Below are 25034 nucleotides of genomic sequence, written 5' to 3'. Positions count from 1 at the left end.
CTTACTAATAATCACAAATATATCTGATAAAAATCTCTTTTACGGTGTAAATTGTATGAGCCGAACATGCATTATAGCCATGAAAATTATTTATATTTTGTATAATCAATTTTCTACACTATTAATCCTTGCAAATTTTTAAAAACGGTAATTTTTAATGCAATTACACAATTATATCATGGCAAGTGTGTGGAAGAGAAAATACACACATAGCTGTGTGTACATTTATATTACGCAATCTACCTCTGCTATTTTTCTCTATCGAATTCAGATTTTAAATTTATCGACTATTTTACGTCACATCCGGGATAAAAATATGTTATTTTAAGATCAGTTTTTTTCACCTCCTTTCTCCTCCTTTGTTATATTCTATTTTACAAAATGTCTGGTTTATAATTTTAAATAATATAAACCGATGCACCTCAGTTTTAATTACACATAATAATTTTTATATGGCATATAATTCATATAAATGTGTTTAGTAGAGACATTCTCAAACCATGCTGCACTTGTATGTACACACTTGTCATAATTTAAGAAAAAAAATTATGTGGCGCGATTCACATAATAAGTTAGTGCGAGTAAAATGTTTAATGTGAATTTAGTCAGTCACATAGGAAAATACAGGAAGCAAATAAGCAATAGGAAGTGATAGAAACGTTGAAAAGAGAAGGAGAATTTCAGAGAAGTCAGTTGGAGTTACATAGTTGGATTTAGCAGTCAGTTGATTTGTGTAGGTTGTGTATTAGTCAGTACCATATTTAAACTTTGTTGTTCGTTTCTTTAACTACAGTTTAATATTGGTACAAACAAAATTATATTTACTTTTTTTCCTAGGTCAAAATGGAGCTAACAGCTAATGATTATGGAGCTATTAGTGAATACTTACAGCGTACTTTAAGTCCAGACGCAGGAGTGCGGCGACCAGGTAACCTCAAAAATCAAAATCAGCTATTGTAATTCTTTCATTAGTTGTTTTTAATTGAGATATAGAGTCTTTATGTTTTTTGTTCTCTTTTGGCATTCTGTTTCTATATGTTTGTTATTTAACGAATTTATTATTTTCAGCTGAAAAATTTCTAGAACATCTTGAAGAATCTCCAAGTTATGCTTTATTTATGTTTTCCCTTGTAACTAAAGAAGAAATTGATATCACTGTCAGAATGGCAGGATCTGTTGCCTTCAAAAATTTTATAAAGCGTTACTGGGTAGTGGTAAGTAGGCTGTTAAAGAAGAGAAAAAATTGAACCTTGTTATGTATACATTTTTCTTTTAGGAAGATGATGCCAGTGGTGCATCTGCTGATCGTATTAGAACAGGGGATAGAGAATCAATCAAAGATCTTATTGTTCCTTGTATGTTGTCTTCTCCTGAATCAATTCAAAAACAATTATCTGATGCTATATCTATTATTGGGAAGCATGATTTTCCAGACAAATGGCCTAAACTTATTGATATAATGGTTGAGAAAATATGTACTGGAGATTTTTATCTCACAAATGCAGTTTTAAGGCTTGCCCAATCCTTATTTAAAAGATATACTTATGAATTTGAAAATCAAACATTGTGGACCGAGATTAAGTTTGTTCTGGATATGTTTGCTAAACCTTTTACAGAACTGTTTAAATTAACAGTAGCACTAACAAAGGCACATGAAAACAATTTGGAAGCATTAAAAATACTATACAATACATTGGTTTTAGCTAGTGATGTGTTTTACTCTCTTAATTATCAAGACTTTCCTGAATTTTTTGAAGACAATATGGAACTGTGGATGAAAAATTTTCATGCTTTATTGACTATTGATGTTCCAGCACTTCAATCTACAGATGAAGAAGAAGCAGGTGTTATAGAGCAGCTTAAATCACAGATTTGTGAAAATGTAACACTGTACGCACAAAAATATGATGAGGAGTTTCAGACTTATTTGCCAGAGTTTGTTACTGCTGTTTGGAATTTGCTAACTTCAACGGGCCAGCAGACTAAATATGATTCTCTTGTTTCAAATGCCCTACAATTCCTGGTGACAGTAGCAAATCGTAGCCAAAACAGACACCTTTTTATGGATCCAATGGTACTGAGTAGCATTTGCGAGAAAGCCATAATACCTAATATTGAATTTCGTGAATCTGATAATGAGTTATTTGAAGATAATCCTGAGGAATATATAAGGAGAGATATAGAAGGTAGTGACGTCGAGACGCGAAGAAGAGCAGCTTGTGATTTTGTCAAGGTGCTCTCTAAGTATTTCGAGAGTAGGATAATGGAGATTTTTGGATCGTACATCCAGCTGATGCTACAGAATTATGCTGAGAAGCCTGCCAAAAACTGGCGTAGCAAGGATGCTGCTATCTATCTAATAACGAATAGTGCAAGCAAAGGTCAAACAGAAAAGCACGGAGTTACAAAGAGCAGTAATCTGGTGCCGCTACCTCAATTTGCTGCCCAACATATTGAGCCACAATTGTCGAAATCAGATGTAAACGAGTTGCCAGTTCTTAAGGCTGATGCGATAAAATTCATCATGATGTTCAGATCCGTCCTGCCAATTGAAATGGTTGTTGGCAGTTTACCACAGTTAATCAGGCATCTAACTGCTACGAGTATCGTTGTTCATACATACGCAGCAGGAACTATCGAAAAGATTCTTGCAATGAAAGGTGCGGATGGCAAATCTATTGTAAAATCATCGGATCTAACACCAATGGCTCCTGAACTGTTGAAAGGTTTATTCAATTGTCTAGTTATGCCTGGTTCAGAGGAGAATCAGTATGTCATGAAGGCGATCATGAGAAGCTTTGGAACTCTCCAGGATTCTATTTATCCTTTCCTAGCTGATCTCTTACCAAGTTTAACAGAGAAACTGACCATGGTAGCAAGAAATCCAAGCCGACCAAACTTCAATCATTATCTCTTTGAAACTCTTAGTCTCTGTACGAGAGTTATTTTCAAAGCAAATCCTGAAGTGATTGCTTCATTCGAACAGGCACTGTTTCCTATCTTTCAAGGTATATTGCAGCAAGACGTTCAAGAATTTATTCCATACGTCTTTCAAATTCTTGCTTTATTTTTGGAACTGAGAACAACTCAAGAAGTACCTGAGCCTTACATGGCCTTATTCCCTTGCCTACTATCACCAGTTTTATTTGAACGTCAAGAAAATATTTATTCATTGAGCAAATTATTAAGAGCATACACATCTCGCTGTTCTCATTTGATCATTGCACAAGATAAATTAAATGCTCTCCTAGGAGTTTATCAGAAATTAATTGCATCCAAGGCTAATGATCACGAAGGATTTCTTCTAGTACGTAGTATCATTGAGCACTTTAATCCTACTGTACTAGAGCCATATATGAAACAAATCTTTGTACTGTTGTTTCAAAGATTATCGTCATCAAAGACGACCAAATATGTCAAAGGACTCATTACATTCTTTTCTTATTACATCATTAGATTTAACGCTAGCAGCTTAGTTACTATTATAGATCAGATTCAGCCACAAATGTTTGGTAGTGTAATAGAACGCGTAATTCTCACAGACTTGAAATATATTTGTAATGAGAAGATAATTGTTGCCATTGGAGTCTCCAATTTGTTGATCGATTGTCCAGCAATACTCTCCAGTCCATACAATACTTTCTATCCGCGGCTATTAGCAAAACTGATCGAATATATAGAGGAACCTGCCCCAAAAGAAATTAATGATAACAATCTCTCCCAGGAGGAGTGGATTCCTGATGTTAGCGTTTTTGAGAATGGAGTGAGACTGACGAATCAACTAATATGTGCCAGGACTCCCGTGAAAGTACCAATGGAAGGTAAATATTTTCCTCTTTATTCTTTTATTTTCACCAAATCGTACAAGTTTTTATTAATTTATGAATTGTTTCAGTGTTCGGCGATGTGCGATTGCACCTTGCAGCAGGCCTAGGAAAATTAGGTCTTCTTCCTGGTCTACTCGAACAAATTCCAGAGCCAAATGCGAATCATTTGAGGAAGTACTTGCGTGCTGCTGGAGTGGCTGTTGCGTAATACAAATTAGGATACGTGTGCGTACATTTGTGCGTTTCTGCATGTGTCTGAGAAAGTATCGGATTCGATTATATGAATCGATTATAATTAATAGTGATCCTTTTGCATTTCTTTCTGTTTTAATATTGATATTCTACAGTGATTCTTAAGGCGCGTTGCTTCAATGTATGAATAACTTGACACATCAACGTTTTAGTGAATGTTTAACGTACAGAAGGACACGTAAAACAAGACAACTAACTGAATAAACAGATAAATAATGTGATGAAACCAACGTAGTTATAATACAGCGTGCTAAGGAAAAGTATATAATGCTTTTTTAAAATTTATTTGGGTAGTAGTCTCTAATGTTATTATTAAAAAGACTTAATGTATATTGTAACTTAAATCATTATTTATTTGGTCTTTTTAAATTGATAAAATTGTACTTCAGAACGAAGATCTTTTTTCTACTATTATAAGCACTTTGTAAAGAAAAAAAGAAGGAATAATACAGTACATGTTTTACAATAATTAGGCTTCATATATTGCTGAACTTGAAGCTATTGCGATTGTTTTTTATTGATTAAATATCCTTTTGTTTCTTTTCTTCTCAATTTCTTTTATCACATCTTTTTGTTCTTGGATCTCATTCCGTAGTCTCCGTAAACCGACATTAAACGAGGCAATTTCGTTTCGTATGTTTTCATTGTTATATCTAAAATAAAAATCACATTCAATAATAATGGATAGAATGAAAAAAATCAAGAGCAGCAAGAGTCTACTAATTACCGAAAAATAGCTACGTTTTTTATTATCTTCAGATCCTTATTTGACTCTAATACTTTTGCATCAAACGATGAATTAAGTTTATTCGATAATGCTGCCACTAAACGCGTCATATCTATTGCCGCTTTTTGATTTTCATTTAGTTGTTTCATCAATTGACTAGACGACTAAGGAAGAATATAACAAATAAATTTGTTCATTATTAATATAATCATGAGATATAAACATAATATTGCTGATCATTGTGCTTACATATGTATGAAAAGCATTTGGAAATAATCTTGCGGTATCAATAACCCGTTTACTTACATTATACCTATATATATATAACAAAATATGATTAACAAATTTATTTTAACAAGGTTTATACACCTTCATGCACCTAGTTGTACCATTCGTCCGTATGAGATTTATGTTTTTCTGCTTGTAAATCCTTAAATATTTGTGCCTTTTCATCCCTGATGGCAGTAAGCTTTAAAGTTGTTTCTCTCAATTCATTTGTTTTTCTTTTTGCCTCCTCAATTTGACATTTTGAATTCCAGTTATTCGTCCTTAGTATACTTAATCGACAGCGCCAATTATACAATTGTTCTTTTCGACTTGTCACAAGCTTAGTCAATTTCTGAGACTGGGAACATTTACAATAAAAATCTTTCGTTAAACAGGATTCTTTTATTAATAAAGTATCACAAGCACTAGTACTTTAATTATTAACGTTTCAATACGAGCTTTTCTCTCCGTCTCCTCATTATTTTCTAGAGTAGCAGGTTGTTCATTCTCTTTTATGTCTTCCGTTGTGTGGTCCGACATTATAATAAAATAACAAAGAAGTATTATTAGTAAAATAACTTATTTAAGCTAAAGTAATGAGGTAGAACAATAATAACGAATATTTAAATTCAAATCCGGTGTGTTATTCTGCGCATAGCGTTTGCGCAAAATGACGGAACGCTTGGAATTTGGAGTGAACAGGCAGAGGGAACGCGGGAATCTACACACACAAAATCACCTATGTACATATACCACATATATTTCACAATTTATAAAGTACCGGTAGTCGTAGTGGCGGGCACTCGCGGGCTGCGGCCTGCGACCTGCGGCTCGGCAAAATGCTCGAGACTTAGACTCACGCCAGAGACTCGACTCGACAGCACTAAGCACTAGACACTCTCTCAACAGTATATGGCAGTATGCGCGCAAACATCTTTATCGGTGATTCGTCGTTGTAGTTCGTGCTGTCAGGTCATAATAACAATTTTGATCTGCCTTGATTTTACATAAACAGAGAATTCTTAATGTAAAAAAGTGTAAACGTGATATTATACATTTGGTACCATATATATAGGTAAGTTTACAGCTATTCAACAGTTGTTATTATTATAATCTTACAAATTACCAATAAAAAATAGTTATTCATTTGTTACAATCTACATCCCTAATTTTTTTACAACTACGTTAATGTTTTTGGGCTTGACGAATCTGAATCGTTTTACACATCTGTATCTCGTTAGTTTAACTTTTTAAGATTCCCAGTAATTCGACTGAAAGAAGCAATTGTAAGCTTGAAAGAAATCTCAAGCTATGCACTGTATTTTCAGATTATTTCTCTAACTGAATAGTACAGTGGTGATTTAAAACGAAGGTTACAAGAATAAAAAAAACATGACATTTGCTACCGAAGTTTTTTTTCACTGTATTTTGGTTCCTGTCAGAAAATTGTGTAGACTAAATCAAATTAGAATACTACATGCAATTCAGTGAATTTTACCATGATGATTTAAAAAATTTTCGAGCTCTTTCTTATTATGAGGTTAAGCACGTATGAAGAGAGTCCTGTGTTTTTAATACGGTCTTCATAATGTAAATTGTATGTATATATACACATGACAGTATATAAGCACACGCACACTTATGCCAATTATCTTATCTTGCTAGATTTATCATTCCGGAAAGCTGTTATCGTCACAAGCTACCGCGCGACCTCTTCTGTCGCTGAAATATCCAGATGAAAATAATATTATAATTTGCGTAGATAGAATACGACATTCGATTTTGTCGATAAACGTTATCAATCTATCACGATTCGAATAGGGAGCGTGCAGCAAATACAATGATAGCGAAGTGTCAATGTGTAAGTGTATACATATAAATAATTTGGTACCCCAAAACTGCGAAAATTGATCGACAGTTTGCGCTGATAATGCATATACACCAATACACATTCTCATCTTACTGTTACTGTATTGGTATGCACGGTCTCTATTACTACAATAATCAAATACATACAACGAATATATCGTTTTAATAAAGCAATTTTTCACTAATTTCAAAAATGTAGTATTCTCATAGTTAAGAATCTTGTAGAGTGTATAATAAATTAAGACATGCGGTCAAAAGGAAGGAAGGGCGTGGTGAAAGGGCTTCGTTTCACGTGACACATCATATAAACAATTGGCACGCCCTTTTTTATCTACCTACACACATTTTCCTATCCACCCTTTCTCATATTTCCGTACTTATCACATTATCCCGCTTCCGCGTAATTTAATTTCACTCAAGCATCCTCCTCCCCCCAATTTCTGTCTCAACGATCTCTTCTGTGAAACGTTGATCACGGTCGGTATAAACCGGTAGAGATTTCTTGAATTAATAACAATGGTAATACATTTTAGAGAAAAAGTGTTTATTTTTGCTCGAGTCCTCTATTTAGGAACGTATGAGCGTGTAATCATGCAAATTGCAACGGGATGATGTCATCCCTTCAAAGGCTTGCCGGCTGATTGGCTCGTTAACACAAATTAGGAGTTATACAAAAACATTTTCTTTCTTTTCCTCTTTTACAATTGCTGCAATGAGTCACTGGCATATCTTTATTTCTCCTGTATCTGTTTGCATACCAGCTGAATATCTTAATAATAAACGCGATACATTAATTGGATTAATTTCTCAGTATTGAGAAGTGATATTGGAGTATATATACATATATTTTGTATAATAGCCTGGGTCAAACGACGCTATTAATAAATCAAACAAGAATACAGAAGACAGGCGCAAAAGAGCTCCCTCTATCTCATCCTGTCAATGACCGAGAAGCTTTCACTCTTATTCTTCGGAAAAATTATTAATCCCAGAATTAAATAAATGAGGTTTCTTGTAATTTTTATTATTTGTTTGTTTATTTTTAGAGAACGTTGAAGGCAGGACTAAGAGACAATGATATGACGCAGCTTGTTAAATGATATACAGAGAAGAACGCATCCATTATTGAGCAGGAAAACAAATCAAGAAAAACAAAAGGTGTACATACCTACTGAGTAGAATAAACTTTTACGTGTCGGTATTAGGTATATCGATATTACTTACAAAGTATTACTCGAATATCTTCTATTTTATTATATGTAAGTAATAAAGATGCAGAGAGAGAAAGCATATCCGGTATCTATAGGAGAGGTGGGGGGGGGGGGGGGGGGTATACGTTTGCAGTATGACAGGTGGGTAAGCAGAAACGAACAGACCAAGGCCATTAGCGTCGATGCTTGTCACGACGCATATCAATAACCCTGAGAAAACTCTCCATTTCCATTTTAATAATTCTTTTAATCGAAGTATTGAGCATTTCTTTACTTAATGCTTCAATAACAATGGGTTTACGGTTGAAAGTCAGACAATCGTAATTTGCTGTTATTCTACTTACCGACGGAGTGACCATGGTATGTATCATATATTTGTTTACAGAGAGGAGAATGGGCTCACGCGGTAGGCCTATAAAAATCACGGCCGTTGGTGATGGTATGGTTGGCAAAACTTGTATGCTCATCACGTACACGAAGAAAAAGTTTCCAACCGAATATGTACCTACAGTGTAAGTTCTATTCTATTTGCATTCAACATTATTTTAATCACGATTAATTTGAAAGGACAATACGAACCATTCCCCACCGTTTTTTTTTTTTGGTTTTTATGCTTTTTCTTATAGCCAGATCGTAACGCTCATCAGTCCAAATGGGGATTGATCTCGTGCTAATCGAGCTATTTCAATTTAAGCTTCGACAACTATGCAGACACCATATACTTGGACCAACAGGAATTCGAATTGACTCTATGGGACACTGCTGGTCAGGAAGATTACGAGCGTCTGAGGCCATTGTCATATTCAAATGTTAGCATTCATCTAGAGATGTACACAATAACGTAAAATGAAATTCATTTTGACATTCCTTGCATGAGAATATTGATGTTAATGATTTTACAGACTGACTGCTTCCTCCTATGCTTTTCCATAAGTGCAAGAAGCTCCTATGAAAATGTAGCAAGCAAATGGCAACCTGAGATCAAGCATTACTGCCCTGACATACCAATAATACTTGTTGGTGAGTATATCTTTTTTTATCTTCCATTTGTTTTTTTCTTCCTTAGTTTTCATCATCTTATGTTCCTAAAAAGGTACAAAAGGAGATTTAAGAAGTAACGAGAGTATCGACATAATTTCGCTACGAGATTGTAAAAAGATGTGTAAGAAAATTAAAGCGGCAAAATACGTTGAGTGCTCTGCTGTGAAACAAGAAAATTTGGAACAAGTTTTCATTGAAGCTGTTAAAGCAGTACTAAAAACTCCATCCACAAAGAAATATTGCTGCATGTCGTGAAAAATAATGCACTTTTTTTTGTTTCTCCTTAATAAAATAAATTCCCAAGCTGAGAAAGATTGCTACTGCAATATCAAATTTGTAAATATACATATTACACTTAATATTTGCTTGCAATTTTCAGCATTAATCTATCACAAGCTGTAAAGGGAAAATGTGCTAAGATCATTTTTACATTTCAAAAATGATAATCAAGTATTACTGTAGGAAATATCTATTTATTCTATACAAAGTATACTTACATCACTCATTTGACTTTATATGATTTTATGCTGATTAATGTAAATAAAAATTGATTATAATGCAGTGCCATTTAAAATAAAATTCATAATTTTTTTAAATTACATGATACATTATACCTAACGTACCTCTTTATTAATACTCCCATTAAGCTAATAAGATAGTTGAATAAGGAGTGAATTTAGTTAAATAGTTACATTAACATCAATTATAAAATAATAATTATAACAATAAACTGTTGAGAAAATAATCAGCACAGTATAGTAATGAATTAATTAATGTTTGCACACTTTGTCATTTATTATTAAGTACTCAGTCAGATTCATATTATCTTCCAAAGATTCCCTCAGAAATAGGGGTCACTTTTTGTTGAATTATTTTCCCATAACCTCCTCTTCCACTGTCGAAATCTGATCTATATTCATCCCTTACCTACATACAATTATATAAAATTTATACTTGTATGTACTGTTTAATGTAAAAAAAAAGATTAAATAAAAACTGTTATACTTACTTGTCCACCGGTTTTGCCACGTCCATATTGCCTTCCTTCAATAAATCCAGCATCCCAATCGGTTCTAATTATTCGATCATCAAGACGAGTTCCATTTATATATCTCATACAGTTCTCAGCATCTGCTCTTAAATAATATTCGACAAAACAGAAGCCACAGGGTGTCTTCTTATACTTATCAAGTCCCATAATAATTCTTTTAATGTCCCCACATTTTGAAAATAGTTCATATATTTGTTCTTCCGTTGTATAAAAAGATAGATTACCTACGTATAAAGTGGTAGAATTTCTTAGAAGTCTATCTTGCTCGGCTCTAGAACCCTATATTTGACATATAGTGTATTATTAAAGTAAAAAGTATGACTTTTCGTATCTATTATAGGTTAGGTTAAAGGACTTACCTTAAAATGTTGATCCCTGTAAGAGCTTAATTCCACTGAAGGTGATGTATTAGGAGTAATTTTTATTGACGTCATTATATAACGAATACTATACTAATATTTTGGAACTTTAATCTTAAGCAAGATTATTTGATATAAAGGCATCAACAATATAAACAAATCAGACTCTCCATCCAACCTACTTCAAGTCGTTCAACCCGTCAACAAATGAGCCACGACGGTTTGGATCTGGAATAGTTGGAATAGAACCAAAATATCCGGAATTTGAAAATTAAGAAACCAATGAAACTAAACTAAAAAAATTAAAATTAGGAAAAGAAAAAAAATTTAAGGTTTTATATGGCAGGGAAATTTAAAAATTCTCCAATTGCCGGTCAGGATCATCAAAATGCATAGAAAACCTACACTAAAACCGGCCTGCAGTATGTAAATCAGTACATATTTAAATAATAGTACGCCTTTCATTTCTGAAAAGAATGAATAACGCCATACATACATTTTTGGAATCAACTATTGGCAACATATTTGGCAAAGATGTTACTTGTCGAGAACCGGTTGATGAATGCGATGATTATCAGCCAGGGTCTTTGGTAGAATTTGGCAGAACAGGTATAAAAGTACGTAAAAAATTATAGTACAACTAATAGATGAAAAATTCTATTTATAGGACCATGCAGATTTACATACTGTGATACTTTTAATATAGAATTTTTTTTTCATTTAAGAGAGGGAGGTTATAACAATATATATATATGTATATATTACACTATAGCTATATATATTTTATTTAATCGAAAATCGACTAACTTTTAACTGCGGTTATGTTTGTTGTTAGTTATTTTTCGATTTTCAATTGTTTAATTACAGTTTCACCATTCCTGAAATTAGTAATAAAATTAAGTTTTTTTTTTCTAATTACTATGTGTGTGCGCACATAATTATAGGTACGAGTAATACAATTTATTAAAGAGCTTTTTTACTTATATATTGATCAGTTCAACAAAAATTTTGATTATAGCTATGTGCGTAAGTATATATTTATTATAATTGTAGGAAAATTTATAGATTAAAATGAAGCCGTTTAGTTAGGGCCGGTGTCAGTACGAAAAGCAGGCAAGCCTCATATCCAACATAACTGCAAAAATCTGAAAGTACACATTCTGATTGGCAGTTTTTCAGATTTTTAGTTCTTATATTGGATATGAGGCTTGCCTGCTTTGTACTGACACTGGCCCTTAGGGTGAACCCGACTTGGTAGGGTTCACCCTTAATCAGTGCAGTTTAAATAATGTATTATGAATTGATTTTTGATTTTGACACTTTTAAATCTTTACATTTCTTACTAAAAGTATTATATATAGTTGTGTGTGGGACCGGGTAACAGGATATATGGGCTACGTTCGTTTATGTACTGCCAGTATTGATAACCTATATTTTACGTGACATACATTGTAGAGTTTTAGTACTCGCAGCTAATAAACGAACGCAGCCATGATTTGTTTTAGAATTTGTTACGTTCGTTACTCTAGTGGTGTTAGTGTGTACTATGCAAAAATCTTTTATTACAGCAACCGCGTAGATCTTACATTTGGTTTAAATTGTTTTATCTAAATTTTAAACTAGAAATTTTTCGTGCAAACGAATAATTATCAAGTTTAAATATATATTTTTTGCATATTTTTAATTAAAAAGAAATGCACCAAATAAAGGTATTTAAGTTAAACTATAAGTTGAGGTTATCTTTGACAATTCCTAAATGCAATTATTAAAACTTAAATTTATGAAGTGATATTTTATGTAATATGTATTATTAACATTTGCATCTATTTAGTTATTTAAGAAGCTACTTATGCCATGTGGATTGTGCGCTGCAGTACCCGCCATAAAACCAACAAATCCTTCCCCATCCTGTCCTGTAAATTGCAGTGATGAGGGTGGGTCCAAAAAATTAATCAGACCTTCAGAATTGCCAATATATATAGTCAAGGATACTTGTTCTGATCAAATTCCACGGTAAGTCATTTAAGAAATACTTATGAATTTTTACATGTCAAATTATATTTATAATCTGATTCTTATTTAAGTCTTTTATAGTTCAGATGTAGAAAGAAAACCTTCAGCTTTGGATGAACAAATAGATAAAATTAAAGCTTCAATTCATGCATATACAAAGGAATATGAAGCTGTATATAATAATGTTTCTCAGAAGGTAGAAACTGGAGTAGAGCATAGTAAAGGTAATTAGCTCTTTGTCCTTCTTATCATAATTATTTGTCTTATAGCAACTTTTTTTTGTTACTTCAGTTTTAATCGATTACCTTCAGGAAGATAGCAATCTATTACCAAGAGTTGGAGCTATTGGAGTTGGAGGCTTAGCAGGATTAATATTTGGATTGAGAGGGGGAAAATTTAAAAGAATAATTTATACTAGTACAGGAGCTCTCACAGTTGCGGCTATTTGTTATCCTAAAGAAGCACAAGAGTCGTTTGTCTTAGGAAAACATTATGCAAATATTGGATATAACTTTATTTGGGGAGGTAAATCTTTATAACAATATATTTTAATCTTACGTATAATATATATATTTAAATATAAAATTAAACTTTAAAATCATTAAATTAAAAGATTTATTCTGAGGTTGTGGCAGATAAATGTATTTTATAAGACAATAGTATTTTCGTAATATATTACTATAGTAAGGAGCAGAATTTGCTAGACTTTGTTTGGTAAACTTTGGTATTTTCAGTTAAGCCTGGGGATGAAAATCAACTAAATATTACCTTCCCGGATTTATCAAAATTGAAAATGCCTGAGTCATTTTCAGAAATTGTTGATCTGGCAGGAAGTGCAGCATCAGCTACAGCTGGTGCTATTGGTTCATTAGTTACAAAAGTTGTAGATGCCATTAATAAAAAGCGGGAGGTATGACAAGAAAGCTTAGCTAATTTTAAAGGTTTTCATTTTAAATAGCTTCATTTCCAAAACAATTGAAGACTTCCTGGGATTTTATAATATTAAAATAATAAAATCAATGAAATTATTGCTAGAAAGAATAAACTTAATTTCATAAATGTAGATAAATTTTCCGAAGACACAATAAAAAACGCGAAGACTGACTTTGCAACATATGGATAATGAACAGGAATGTAATTTATTAAAATATAATGCTGAAAGACCTATGAAGCCCAAAGGATGGTTTAATTGGGAATGAAGTTAACCATTAGGTACCCTAAGATTTAGTCATAATTTCAAGTATCAGTCTTCATATCGCTTTCTGTTTTTACTTTAGGAAACAGAGTCAAAGCCAGAATCTAAGAAATAGAAAATCATTAGAAAAATATAATATATATATTTATTATATATATTATTAGTTTATGTAATAGAAGTTTTTCAACAACAAAACAGCAGCATTCGCGAATCATCATGAAACTTAACTGTGGAAATAATAAAAATTGTTCAGTTATACGGACTATTGTTGAATAAACAGAAATAAATTATATAAACTTTATTACTTGTACAAATTATTATTTCTAAAATTGTTATATTTAATTAAATTTATAATATCCACTTTTACTTATAAATTACTTGTGATTCCTAATAAGGTTGGATCAATTAATGTAAATTTTTCAATGCATTCAATTAACCAGATTAATGGTAGGCTTTTCATAGTCTTCATATTGTATTTTATACGAGGTTCGTCCTTTCCAGGCATATAAATAATAAAAGTAGTACATTTATACAAGGAATGAAAAGGATTGTTAGCAACGTGAAATGGAGTAATCTGACTTGTACATTTAATGTCATTAGGATCTGGCTCTCTCGTAAGGACAGTACCTTCTCCTTCAATTACGAGCTTAACTAAACTCTCTTTTGTAAATCGTATGTCCCCGATTACATACTCATTTTTAGACTGAAGAGAAAAATAGAAGTAACAGCTATTGAACAAACGTGGACACTATAATTAAGTAAGAAAAATATCGATCTTTAATTGATAGATAAATTTTAATTAATTTATTTGTTTTAACTTTATTCATGTCTTACTTGTTTCTCGGCATTTTCACGGAATTTTCTTGGAATACCAACAACTGGAGACCCTATTATCTCAAACAATTCAAAGTCTATATCGATTGTATCGTCGATCTCAGCAATAATAGATATCCCTTTAAAATAAGAAATATTTATCAGTGATAAAATTATTAACGAAAATAAAGCGACTTACATTGACTATTTAAAATCCACTTTCCGTGAAGAAGTGCGAGTATAATGTCGTATGTTAGCTTTGTAATGTTTTGGTCATTAGTTTCAACAACCACATGAGTTACGGATGAACTGTAATATAATTTTTAATGTTAAGAGAGGAATAAATAAATATACAATAGTTTTGGCTAATATTTATACCTGAATGCAGAAACAATTTTTATTCTGTGCTTCTTGGCTATACGACGCAGCAGCTGTCGATTATCATCACTTAGATTTGATGCAAAAACTATGTATTGAACAGTGGTGGAGTAAATGGATATATCCAGGCAGTTACGATAATCTGACGATACATTAAGTTCCAGTAATTCAGATGTATCCCCATTGGTTCCTTCTAATAAATATTTTCTAATATTTTCAGAAGAACAGTAATCTCTATGAAAAGGAAATGAGAAACCAATGAAAAGAATTTAAGATTATTTTGTAGGCAAAGCTTACATAGGTTTTTTTCCATATCTATCAAATACATTTTGATTAGCATGATATCGCAATAGCAGTTGTACTTCATTCTCTCTATTTCCGAGAACAGCTTCGTGCAACGCTGTCCGGTTGTCCATACCAGGAGTGTCAGGACAGGCACCTGCTTCTAATAATAGAGTAGTGATATCGTAAAATCCCATGCTTACAGCTTCTTGCTAGAAAATAAAAATTGCTTAATATACCCAAAACCCATGACTGAACTATACAGGCTTACCAATGGTGTCCAATTTGCATTGTCTTTTGTATTTGGTTTTGCTCCATGCATTAAGAGTATTTTCACATATTCTACTTGTCCCTACAAAATCATTTAAGTAAATTATATAAATATATAACTACAGCAGTTGTACCAACAGAACTCTCACCTTCAAGCAGGCTGAATGCAAAGGTGTTTCACCTTTTGCATTTCTCTTATGAACATTTTTAGTCATTATTTTTGGAACATAATTATAATTATCAAGTGTGCTATCATTTGAACTTTTGGAAAATTTACTTTCTCCTTTCTTGCTTATAGTTTTATTTGGTAAAACTTTATTGTGCTCTTCTTTGTTAGGTACATCAAAGCATTTTCTGTTCCAAAAGGTTTATTTAGTAAAAGCATTTATCAAACAAAAAATATTATTAATAAAAATTATTTGTGTACTTCTCAGTTATCACTTCCTGCATAAGATGAAGGTCATGTATCAGATTTGTTAAAATGTGGTCTGATAGTTTATAATTGTTTGGGGTTCTAGTACTGCAGACTTTACATATTTGTTCATTAGTATTACATGCCTCACAAACGAAATGCCCACATATTACAAATTTCTTTGGATCTTTCACTGGCTTTGCATGACTAAAATAAATAATTTTATGTATGTAGCAATGATATTTGGATTAAAACACTGAAATACATGTTTATTACCATATTTCACAAGACAAAATGCTAAAAAATTGGTCCAAAGCTGCTTCAGTTCTCTTCCACTTATCCATTATTTTTTCTTTAATTCGTTCTTTATTCTTTTCAATGTGTTCTATTCTTTCTTAATACATTTTTCTTTATTTTCATTAAAGTATATCGATAAAGGTGTCTTCATATCTGGCATTAAAAAAGATCTGCTAGTTAATCTATTTATTATAAATACACCATAAAATTATTGAAAAGCAATAATAAATTAATTACTGTAAAACTTACTGATCAATTCTGCAACAGCCTAATTTAGAACCTAGCTTCAAAACAGCTTCACTTTCATTAACATTCTCCACTTTTTTTACAAAGCTAGCCTCAATCATGCATTTGTTATTTATTGTTCTCAATATCCCAAAAACTTTAAATACATATTTAGCTTCCTAAAACCAAAAAAAAATATTTAATATATATAGAAACTCTTAAATTAAAACCTTATTTATAAGTGTATAAGTAAACAGCTTACAAAAATTGTAGTAATATATTTTTGCTCAGTATACTTTTTTAAAGAGTCTGGAATATTATAATAAAAGTATGCCTCTTGTAATTTTTCAAAAGAGATAGGAAAACTTTTACCTTCATATCCTTTATCTATTGAAACAATTTCCCCAACTTTTCCTGACTTTTGCCTCAGAGTTCCTATTGTTTGTACTTTTTTAATACAAGCATCTTGAAAATCAGGAAAATTCACATATTCTATCAAACGTTCACATGGAATCGCTATGTAAGGGAACCTTGAGGCCAAATGACTTTGCTTACCAGCACAGTTTTCTAACACATTTGAAAATTCTTCTTGGTCTCTCTTTGTTTGCTTAAAACATTCCTTAGAGAATATTACTGATAATGTATGCATTGAATAACAATTCCTTAAAATTATTTTGTTATGTATAAACAAACACCACTTTGATGTTTGACTTTTTGAGTTATAATAATTCAATATTAAACGTTTGTTACATCCGTTAAAATGTCATTAGCATAGTTTCAAAACGTATATCTCTCTTCCCTATTATGATCCTCATTACCTGGTCACATAGTTATGGAACAGAGTATGGAGTGGTACATATGGAGTTCGTGATAGGGAGAAGATATTACCCGTTTAAGGCAGCTCGGGTTACAATACTTAAAGTTACAAGCGATTACAAGCATAATAGCCAAAATATACTTATTTGCAAGTTAAAAATACATGACTCAAAAATTGTAAACTAATCTAATTCTGATGTTGCAAACAATCTGTGAAACGGAGTAAAATAAACAGATCGCAATGATCGCATGTGCATTTTTGCCGCAAAATTTTGTGCGCATGTGCAGAATTATTATTATTATAACCCAAGTACATATGTATACGCTACAGTACAGTAAAATGACATTGGTCAATTTTGAAAAAGCAAATTTATTATTTGTGTCAGTTGGCGCGTTGGCGCATAATTGATATTCTGTATCTTGTATTTTTTAACAAAATATGTTTATTTTGTGCGTATTGTAATATTTAGCAATTTTCTTTACCAGTGGAATTGATATATGTACTTGATGCTTGACACACTTTCCGCTTCTTCTCTGCACTTATTAAAGTGTTTGACAGTTATTTGAATCGTTTGAAATCCTGTTCCGAAAGAGCACCTCGGTGTCAGTCGGTGTTTGGTATATCGAGCATTTATGAATTAGAAATGATAAAATAAGATAATAATTCATGCATTACAGTAAACAAGAGGATAAAATACATATTAGGAATTAATAGTAATATAAACGATAGTATAAATTTGTTATAATTAATAAACTATTGCGCTGTCAAAACATCCTTCCCAACTGTGAATTTTATAATGGACATTCAGACTTTATTAATGCAAAATGGGCAAGGTTAGAATTTTTTGTTGATACTTTTTTCAGTAATACAAATTATTTACAATGATATAAGTTAAATTTTATTTAGAATCTCTTTTTATTTGTAGTCAACAATGCTCGCAGAACTGCAGATGAAATGGATGAAGAACGTCAAAAACTGCTAGCGTATGAATATTTATGCCACTTGGAGGAAGTGAAAAAGTAAAAAAAAACTCAATAAATACTTCTTCTAAAAATCAATAATATCAATCTTTTTAGGTGGCTAGAAGCTTGTCTTAGGGAAAAATTACCTCCAACAACTGAGCTGGAAGAGAATTTACGTAATGGCGTATACTTAGCAAAATTGGCACATTTCATGTCTCCAAATAGTTTACCATTACATAAAATCTATGATTTGGAACAAAAGAGATATATGGCTGCTGGCCTTCAATTTAGACATACGGATAACATAAATCATTTCTTACGCTGCCTAAAAGAGATACAATTGCCCTTGGTATTTATTCTTTCTTATGTAAATTATATAATCAATATAAGTTAAAACTTTTTAAATCTAACAGCTCTTTCTCAGACCTTTCAGCCTGAGACAACGGATATTTATGATAAGAAAAATATGCCACGTGTCATCTATTGCATTCATGCTCTGAGTACTCATTTATTCAAGTATGGAAAAGCTCCACAAATCCAAGATCTTTATGGAAAAGTCAATTTTACTGGTACAATAGCTATTTATTATTCTTCAACAATTTGATAGTATGAACTCATGCAAATGGAAGAAGAAAATAATATTTATCTTTTACAGATGATGAAATTGGTGCAGTCAGCAAAGAATTACAGAAATATGGAGTCCAAATGCCACAGTTTCAAAAGATTGGGGATTTATTAACAAGCAGTATGTCAGGAGATAAAAATAGTCTTCATGCTGCAGTAATGGAAATAAATGTGGCTGTGGAAGAACAAGTAAATATTAAATTATGTAACAAAGTGTTTGTGATCACTATATAAAACTTTTCTTTTCTAGGATTGCTTACATTTCTTGGAAGCCCTTAACAATACCTCAGCACAATTACATGATGTATTACCAAAGTATACTGAAGACTATTACAATGCTCTACTGAAGGCTAAACAAACAAAAGCACAGGCATTACTGAATAGAGTGAGTGAATTTGTAAAAAACTCAAAATATATTTGTTGTTTAAAAATCATAATAATGAATATGCTAATTTTTAACAGTCTCTTAATGATAGTTATATACCAGATGTATACGATGAAATGGTTACTCAAGCAGAAATTCAAGGTCATATTAATTGCATAAATGGTCAGTGGTAATATACTTAATTTTTTTTCTCTTTTAAATGTAACAAATCATTAATAAAATACAATTTTTCAGCCCAGCATGCTCTGCAAGACATTTTTAAGTCTATCAAAACTGATGAAAAAACTATAATAAAAGCATTAAGAGTACCTACTCTTAGCTTACAGGTCTGTCCCTTAGGAAAAATTAATATGAAAAACACAAATTATAATTGTAACACACACACAATCTCCTCTTATTATTCTTTATTTTTAATTCGTTTTAGGAAGTTATTTCTGAAAATGTCAGTTTTTATAAGGAAGAATTATTGTCACATTTAGAATGCCATCAGATTCATGACGATAATGCTGAAAGCAATCATTACTGGGTGAATTTATTTCAGAATATAATTAACATTGCTAATGAATCTGCCAATAAACACAAGAAACGTAAAGAAACTGCAAGATTGTTGAATATGACATTGCATACCGAATCTAAAAATGAGTTTTGTAAAATTCTTACAAATCCGGAACTTGGAATTAGCGATTATGTGGACGAATTTGCTTTGCATTTATATTACGAAGAAATGAAAATCGATCGTATTGAATCACAGAATGATCTTTCGTATGATGACATTTTAATCAGTCTTCGAGTATTGAATACGATTGCTAATATTACTAAAGCAATTGACACTGGAAATCCAGAATTAGCTTATGAAGCTCTACGAAATCCGGACGCACATGTGACTGTATGCAAAATTTGATTTAAATTATCAATTTTACTGTTTTTTAATCTGTGTTTTTCTCATTATTAGGGATTATACGAAGAGCATAAAACCAAATATTTTCGAGCTTTAGAGACCATTAGATATGAAAAGCAGAAAAATGCTGAAGAATGTATGGTGTTGACGTATATAGATATTCAAGAATGCATAGATCTCGTAAATCAGCAATGCCAAACGGATATAGAAAGTAAAAATTTCAGTGACAACGAAATTATTCTAATTAATTGACTTATTAATAACTTCTGTCACTTATTTTAATGTTTATAGCCATTGAAGCGCTCCGTAGATTAAATGTAGCAGTTATGAAAAATGACAGGTCTGGTCTTTTGTCAGTTTTGAAGGACGATGCTTTAAAGTTAAAGAACCCAATTCCACTAGAAAATGCATCATTATATCTAAAGCTTTTTAAGAAGTGCCTAGAGGAGCAGCACTCGGATGGATCTGAGTTATGGTTAGAAGATGTAGAACGTATAAATAATCTTGTTGTCAAACATGCTGAAGAAGTTCAGAAAAGTAGGTAAAATTAATTCAAACTAATAATTGTTTTGTTTCTTTTATTAACAATTTTAAAGAATTAATGTGCAATTTTTTTTTGTTTTCAAAGTTTGCTTGTTATTGGGAGAAGTAAATAATGGCTTAGAAAAAAATAAAATGTCGAATACGATCGATGCTATTCGATCGATGGGATACGATGTTCCTACTCTTAAATCAGGAAAATCTTTATACGAAGAGCTCCAGAAATTGTACAAACTGAAAGTAAGCGACAATATTCAAAATCAACTAAAATTCGCTTGATATTAATGACTTCCTTATTTTAGAAGGAAAAATATACCTACCCATACATTCAATATGTAAGTACACAAAATATCAAATCATTTTTAGATTTAAAGACCTCCTCCTACACTTGGGATTGTCCACGGAATGTAACCGAGAGTTTTTTTATTACGAAAGAAGATATAGCGGTAAATATACAAACATAATAAAGTAATAAAGAAATAGCACTACTTTTCTTACGATTTTCTTATTTTTGATTGTTTGTTGTTAGAAAATGATACAACGTGAGATAGTTCTAAAATCGCAAAATTGCATTGTTAAAATTAATACGGACATGGTTCTTAGACTGCAAGCGTACATACGAGGATATTTATTAAGGAAAGCAATTTCTGACCGATTTACTCATTATTATAACAATTTGCAAAAAATTATTAAAATTCAAGCATGGTGGAGAAGCATTATTCAACAAAGAAAATTTATGAAATTAGTAGATAATGAGAGAATGAAGCATTTTAATAATAAATCGTCCAAATCTTTCAAAAAAGACAATAGTGAAAATGTATTAGAGTATTACAGAGAATACGTAAGTTAAAGATTAAATGTTAAATTAATTCAAAATTTATTAAAGTTACACAAAATGATTGATTTTTCTAAAGGAGGATGAGATTATAAAAATTCAAACTCTCTGGCGAGGTCGTATGGCGCGAAGAGCCTTCAATTCATTGTTAAGATCAGAAAAGCCTCCTTTTGCTGTAGTCAAATACTTCTCAGGAATTCTAAATTTTAATGCAGAAGATTACGATAAAGATCTTCAACTTCAAGTAGGTATTTTATATTTTAAACTTATAATGTTTGTATGTCCACATTGCTTGTAAAATTTTAGCACTTGAAACACGAGGTTGTCCAAAGTATTAGATACAATCAAAATTTGTCACAACAACTTGACAGCATGGATGTGAAAATTGGATTGCTTATCCAGAACCGGATTACTTTGCATGTAGGTTTATAGATCAATAAGCAATCGATAAAATTTTATAGTATTGGGTATTGATATTGACGTATGAATGCAGGACGTAGCTGTACATGGAAAAAGTTTGGAAACTTTAGCAAAACAAAAGGAGGTTCACAAAGATGGTAGAAATGCTGTTACGGAAAATTTTATGCCTCATAAAGGATTAAAGTCCTTAACTAAAGAGGGCCGAAAGATGCTAGAATCTTATCAGCATTTGTTTTATGCTCTACAAACCAGTCCAATTTATTTATCAAAATTATTATTTTTATTGCCACAGAGTAGGACAAATAAATTTTTACAAAATGTGATATTAACATTGTTCAACTTTGGCTCTAATATTCGAGAAGAGTATTTGTTATTAAAATTATTTGCAAGTGCATTGCAAGAAGAAATTAGGTGGTGCTATCTTTCTTATTCTCTCTAATTGTTCTTTCTCTCACTCTTTTGATATGACTTAATTTTTTGCATCTTTTATATAAAGGTGCAAATTCCAGAAGCCAGCAGAAATTGTTACTGGGAATCCTTTGGTTTTGAAAATGGTTATAAATTATGCCAGGCAACTAAATGGTCAAAAGGCATTACGGCAAATAGTAGGACCTATTATTGAAACGGTTTTGGCTGATAGAACGCTAAGCATAGAAACAAATCCTGTGGATATATATAAATGCTGGAGGAATCAATTAGAGACGGAGACGGGAGAGGCTTTGTAATTATTAATTTGTTTTTATTTTTACTTCACATTTGTGTGGAATAATAATACTACCTTCCTCTCTTTCGTTCTATTTTAGAAATTTACCGTATACGGTTACTCCTCAACAAGCATTAAATTATGTACAAGTTCGCAAGAGATTGAACAAGGGAATAGAATTACTTCAAAATACAGTATTAGAGTTTTTAAATAAAATTTGTGAATCTCGAGATTTAATACCTTATGGTATGCTATACGTGGCAAAAGTATTGCATGATTCAGTGGCCCAGAAATTTCCTAATTCACCAGAGAAAGATATTTTAAAGGTTGTTGGAAATTTAATTTATTATCATTTTATAAATGCTGCAATTGTGGCACCAGACGCTTTTGATATTATTACTTTGCCTATCGATAAATCCTTGTCGAATGATCAGCGTAGAAATTTAGCTAGTATTGCTAAAATTCTGCAATTTGCAGCTTCTAAAAAAGGTTTTGGAGAAGAGGCAGCACATCTAGTATGTTTGAATCCTTTTATCATAGAGTGTCATGAAAAATTCAAAAACTTTTTCCGCCATTGCTGTCAAATAGAAGATTTGGAGGATCATTTTGCGATTCATGAATATACTGAGGCAACACTGATACACAAGCCGGAGATTTATATATCCCTTCAGGAGATCTGTGACACGCATTGTTTACTTTTGGAGTATCAAAATCAAATAGCTCCTGATCCAATGGACGTTTTACATGACTTGTTAGAAGACCTAGGTCCAGCACCCACCGTCGGGAAACTATTGGGAATTTCTGATTCAATATGCGAGACAAACATTATTCGTTTCGGAAAAACCGAAGTTTGTCTCATACTTACTAATAAATTTGAAGTACCAGAGAAAGAAGATACTAATTTATATAAATTATTTATAAAAACCAAAGAGCTCTTGGTATCGGTTCTTCAGTTTTTAAAAGGACAAACTTTAGTAGCCGCACTCGAGTCTAGTTGTTCTCCAGTTCAGGAAAGATTGTACGATGCAAAATGCTCTTCGATAATGAATACGATTAATGTTATCCAACGTAGCTCTTCATTAAATGACTGTAAGCATCAGCTTCGTGCGTACCTTAATAAATTGGAACTTGGTGGGTGGGTTAGTCAAAAAGACGGCTATCAAACTATTGTCACAGCAGTAGCAAAAGATCTTTGTAACAAGGGAAAGTATCGCCAAATACGCAATAAGGAACTGCAAACTTTAAAAGTGACGAAAGAGAGACTGGAGGAGAAAACAAAATATTATCAGGAACAAGTGGAATTTTATAACGAGTATATAAAACGCTGTCGTGAAAATTTACATGCAGGGAAAGGGTAAAGAATTTATCTTTTTGTCTTGTTCACTTATTGACTTCTGTCATGATAATATTTTTACTTATTTTAGCTCTTATAGAGGAATTAAAACATTGGGAAGAAATAATCATAACAAGCTTACTTCGAAGAACACTTTAAAATATTCAGCTGCCAAATTACAGGAGAAAGGGATATTGATTGAAGTGGATGGTCTTTCAAACTCACAATTAAAAAATGTCGTTTTCGAAATAAGTCCTACAGAGCACAGTGGAATCTTTTCGGTACGATGTAAATTTATGGGAGTTGAAATGGAGAAGGTAGAAATAGATATACAAAAATTACTTGAACTACAGTTTGAAGGCTCTCCTATAATAGATATGTTTGGTAAGGTAAAAATTAATGTGAATCTTTTATTATATTTGTTAAATAGAAAATTTTATGGTAAAAATTAGAACCAGATACTTTAAAAATATTATTTAAAATATACAACTACAAGAATTATGAAAAAGTAATCAACAACTCTTTTCACAATATTTTAATAATACCGAATTAAGCCTTGTACATTCATTCAGTTGCATTGCTTTAGAAACAACAACAATTTTAGAATTTTTCATCATTTTTACTGATAATTGCGCGATTTGTACCATAGTCCATAATAAACTTCGTATGACTAATTTTAGGTTTTATGTTATGTTGGTGAAATTTTGATTTTTTACATGATGATGCAAATTGTATTTGCACATTGTCAATTTTGTTTGTGAAATTAAAATTTTATAATTCTAGTGACTTTCATTAAATTCAAATGTAAATTATCAAAAACCATGTAAAATTAGGTCGATCATTACTCATTCATAATTACAATTTTAAAACCAATTAATATTTTTAAATATTTCTAATAGCGATTAATTACTGTTATTTATTACGATTAATGCTGTATGTACATTCTTAATATTAAGTAAATTTTTTACAAAGTTGTCTGGAAAAATAAAGCCTTTGATAATCACTATGATTATTATCAATAATTTGCT

General features: G+C 31.6%; 7 protein-coding genes across 20 annotated transcripts; 4 read left to right on the top strand and 3 right to left on the bottom strand.

Moving 5' to 3' along the window:
* The first annotated feature begins 34 nt into the window (after positions 1-34).
* Positions 35-4623, top strand: Cse1 (chromosome segregation 1). Of its 5 annotated transcripts, XM_066740909.1 has the most exons (6): positions 35-748; positions 838-928; positions 1069-1214; positions 1277-3307; positions 3725-3821; positions 3896-4623. In XM_066740909.1, the coding sequence occupies exons 2-6, from the start codon at positions 844-846 to the stop codon at positions 4033-4035; spliced, it is 2499 nt and encodes an 832-aa protein (XP_066597006.1). In that variant the 5' UTR covers positions 35-748; positions 838-843; the 3' UTR covers positions 4036-4623. The 5 variants fall into 5 exon arrangements, with proteins under 5 accessions (XP_066597006.1, XP_066597005.1, XP_066597002.1 ...); XM_066740908.1 differs by having other exon boundaries at positions 37-737; positions 1277-3821; XM_066740905.1 differs by having other exon boundaries at positions 37-748; positions 1277-3821.
* On the bottom strand, positions 4594-5770 carry LOC136781907 (uncharacterized). 2 transcript variants are annotated; one of them, XM_066740919.1, is made up of 5 exons: positions 5506-5770; positions 5196-5431; positions 5056-5119; positions 4807-4970; positions 4594-4732 (listed from the first exon to the last, which is right to left on the bottom strand). In XM_066740919.1, the coding sequence occupies exons 1-5, from the start codon at positions 5611-5613 to the stop codon at positions 4594-4596; spliced, it is 711 nt and encodes a 236-aa protein (XP_066597016.1). In that variant the 5' UTR covers positions 5614-5770. The 2 variants fall into 2 exon arrangements, with proteins under 2 accessions (XP_066597016.1, XP_066597017.1); XM_066740920.1 differs by having other exon boundaries at positions 4620-4732; positions 4821-4970.
* A 119-nt stretch (positions 5771-5889) lies between these two features.
* On the top strand, positions 5890-9793 carry RhoL (Rho-like). Of its 5 annotated transcripts, none has more exons than XM_066740924.1 (6): positions 5890-6148; positions 7989-8147; positions 8539-8665; positions 8848-8962; positions 9056-9173; positions 9247-9793. In XM_066740924.1, exons 3-6 carry the CDS (start codon positions 8547-8549, stop codon positions 9447-9449), a joined length of 555 nt encoding a protein of 184 aa, XP_066597021.1. In that variant the 5' UTR covers positions 5890-6148; positions 7989-8147; positions 8539-8546; the 3' UTR covers positions 9450-9793. The 5 variants fall into 5 exon arrangements, with proteins under 5 accessions (XP_066597021.1, XP_066597022.1, XP_066597023.1 ...); XM_066740925.1 differs by having other exon boundaries at positions 7989-8201; XM_066740923.1 differs by having other exon boundaries at positions 5891-6148; positions 7989-8100.
* Positions 9794-9928: 135 nt separating this feature from the next.
* On the bottom strand, positions 9929-10831 carry Cbp20 (cap binding protein 20). The gene is made up of 3 exons (XM_066740927.1): positions 10605-10831; positions 10204-10524; positions 9929-10121 (listed from the first exon to the last, which is right to left on the bottom strand). Exons 1-3 carry the CDS (start codon positions 10677-10679, stop codon positions 10017-10019), a joined length of 501 nt encoding a protein of 166 aa, XP_066597024.1. The 5' UTR covers positions 10680-10831; the 3' UTR covers positions 9929-10016.
* Positions 10832-11065: 234 nt separating this feature from the next.
* Mic26-27 (MICOS subunit 26/27) lies at positions 11066-14113 on the top strand. 2 transcript variants are annotated; one of them, XM_066740917.1, is made up of 6 exons: positions 11066-11221; positions 12436-12617; positions 12699-12841; positions 12909-13142; positions 13352-13527; positions 13895-14113. In XM_066740917.1, exons 1-6 carry the CDS (start codon positions 11081-11083, stop codon positions 13925-13927), a joined length of 909 nt encoding a protein of 302 aa, XP_066597014.1. In that variant the 5' UTR covers positions 11066-11080; the 3' UTR covers positions 13928-14113. The 2 variants fall into 2 exon arrangements, with proteins under 2 accessions (XP_066597014.1, XP_066597015.1); XM_066740918.1 differs by lacking the exon at positions 11066-11221 and adding an exon at positions 12153-12313.
* Positions 14114-14177: 64 nt separating this feature from the next.
* On the bottom strand, positions 14178-17176 carry LOC136781904 (BRCA1-associated RING domain protein 1-like). 4 transcript variants are annotated; one of them, XM_066740912.1, is made up of 13 exons: positions 17045-17176; positions 16862-16954; positions 16752-16798; positions 16514-16668; positions 16244-16417; positions 15983-16174; positions 15705-15909; positions 15557-15637; positions 15301-15497; positions 15004-15237; positions 14825-14934; positions 14647-14765; positions 14178-14560 (listed from the first exon to the last, which is right to left on the bottom strand). In XM_066740912.1, the coding sequence occupies exons 5-13, from the start codon at positions 16309-16311 to the stop codon at positions 14180-14182; spliced, it is 1587 nt and encodes a 528-aa protein (XP_066597009.1). In that variant the 5' UTR covers positions 16312-16417; positions 16514-16668; positions 16752-16798; positions 16862-16954; positions 17045-17176; the 3' UTR covers positions 14178-14179. The 4 variants fall into 4 exon arrangements, with proteins under 4 accessions (XP_066597009.1, XP_066597010.1, XP_066597007.1 ...); XM_066740913.1 differs by lacking the exon at positions 16752-16798; XM_066740910.1 differs by lacking the exon at positions 17045-17176 and having other exon boundaries at positions 16862-16976.
* An 823-nt stretch (positions 17177-17999) lies between these two features.
* Positions 18000-24936, top strand: LOC136781901 (ras GTPase-activating-like protein IQGAP1). The gene is made up of 20 exons (XM_066740904.1): positions 18000-18139; positions 18232-18325; positions 18383-18617; positions 18693-18837; positions 18924-19081; positions 19143-19277; positions 19355-19439; positions 19512-19603; positions 19702-20163; positions 20230-20386; positions 20467-20712; positions 20804-20955; positions 21018-21161; positions 21245-21556; positions 21630-21794; positions 21857-21970; positions 22044-22381; positions 22467-22691; positions 22774-24027; positions 24098-24936. The coding sequence occupies exons 1-20, from the start codon at positions 18103-18105 to the stop codon at positions 24456-24458; spliced, it is 4911 nt and encodes a 1636-aa protein (XP_066597001.1). The 5' UTR covers positions 18000-18102; the 3' UTR covers positions 24459-24936.
* The last annotated feature ends 98 nt before the right edge of the window (positions 24937-25034 follow it).

The sequence above is a fragment of the Prorops nasuta genome, unplaced genomic scaffold, assembly GCF_024137725.1.
Source record: "Prorops nasuta isolate Cenicafe-Biocafe unplaced genomic scaffold, Cenicafe_Pnas_1.2 PNAS00024, whole genome shotgun sequence".
NCBI lineage: Eukaryota > Metazoa > Arthropoda > Insecta > Hymenoptera > Bethylidae > Prorops > Prorops nasuta.
This window is presented reverse-complemented; position numbering and strand designations above follow the sequence as displayed.

Bases quoted from the DNA above. Each gene is read 5' to 3' on its own strand.
- LOC136781904 (XM_066740912.1), bottom strand. From the start codon at position 16,311: ATGGATAAGTGGAAGAGAACTGAAGCAGCTTTGGACCAATTTTTTAGC. The intron at 15,638-15,704 runs GTGAGAGTTCTG...ATGATTTTGTAG, and splicing joins TGCATTCAGCCTGCTTGAAG to GGACAAGTAGAATATGTGAA. The intron at 14,935-15,003 runs GTATAAATATTA...ATTATATTACAG, and splicing joins AAAATTGTTTCTGCATTCAG to TTCATCCGTAACTCATGTGG.
- Mic26-27 (XM_066740917.1), top strand. From the start codon at position 11,081: ATGAATAACGCCATACATACATTTTTGGAATCAACTATTGGCAACATA. The intron at 12,842-12,908 runs GTAATTAGCTCT...TTGTTACTTCAG, and splicing joins TGGAGTAGAGCATAGTAAAG to TTTTAATCGATTACCTTCAG. The intron at 13,143-13,351 runs GTAAATCTTTAT...TGGTATTTTCAG, and splicing joins ATATAACTTTATTTGGGGAG to TTAAGCCTGGGGATGAAAAT.
- Cse1 (XM_066740908.1), top strand. From the start codon at position 844: ATGGAGCTAACAGCTAATGATTATGGAGCTATTAGTGAATACTTACAG. The intron at 1,215-1,276 runs GTAAGTAGGCTG...TTTTTCTTTTAG, and splicing joins TAAAGCGTTACTGGGTAGTG to GAAGATGATGCCAGTGGTGC. The intron at 3,822-3,895 runs GTAAATATTTTC...GAATTGTTTCAG, and splicing joins CGTGAAAGTACCAATGGAAG to TGTTCGGCGATGTGCGATTG.
- LOC136781907 (XM_066740919.1), bottom strand. From the start codon at position 5,613: ATGTCGGACCACACAACGGAAGACATAAAAGAGAATGAACAACCTGCT. The intron at 4,971-5,055 runs GTAAGCACAATG...ATTCTTCCTTAG, and splicing joins CAAATGCTTTTCATACATAT to TCGTCTAGTCAATTGATGAA. The intron at 4,733-4,806 runs GTAATTAGTAGA...TTTTTATTTTAG, and splicing joins AAAAACGTAGCTATTTTTCG to ATATAACAATGAAAACATAC.
- Cbp20 (XM_066740927.1), bottom strand. From the start codon at position 10,679: ATGACGTCAATAAAAATTACTCCTAATACATCACCTTCAGTGGAATTA. The intron at 10,525-10,604 runs GTAAGTCCTTTA...TGTCAAATATAG, and splicing joins ACAGGGATCAACATTTTAAG to GGTTCTAGAGCCGAGCAAGA. The intron at 10,122-10,203 runs GTAAGTATAACA...AATTGTATGTAG, and splicing joins GTGGCAAAACCGGTGGACAA to GTAAGGGATGAATATAGATC.
- LOC136781901 (XM_066740904.1), top strand. From the start codon at position 18,103: ATGGACATTCAGACTTTATTAATGCAAAATGGGCAAG. The intron at 19,440-19,511 runs GTCAGTGGTAAT...ACAATTTTTCAG, and splicing joins TCATATTAATTGCATAAATG to CCCAGCATGCTCTGCAAGAC. The intron at 21,557-21,629 runs GTAAGTTAAAGA...ATTTTTCTAAAG, and splicing joins TAGAGTATTACAGAGAATAC to GAGGATGAGATTATAAAAAT.
- RhoL (XM_066740922.1), top strand. From the start codon at position 8,511: ATGGTATGTATCATATATTTGTTTACAGAGAGGAGAATGGGCTCACGC. The intron at 8,963-9,055 runs GTTAGCATTCAT...ATGATTTTACAG, and splicing joins GGCCATTGTCATATTCAAAT to ACTGACTGCTTCCTCCTATG. The intron at 9,174-9,246 runs GTGAGTATATCT...GTTCCTAAAAAG, and splicing joins CATACCAATAATACTTGTTG to GTACAAAAGGAGATTTAAGA.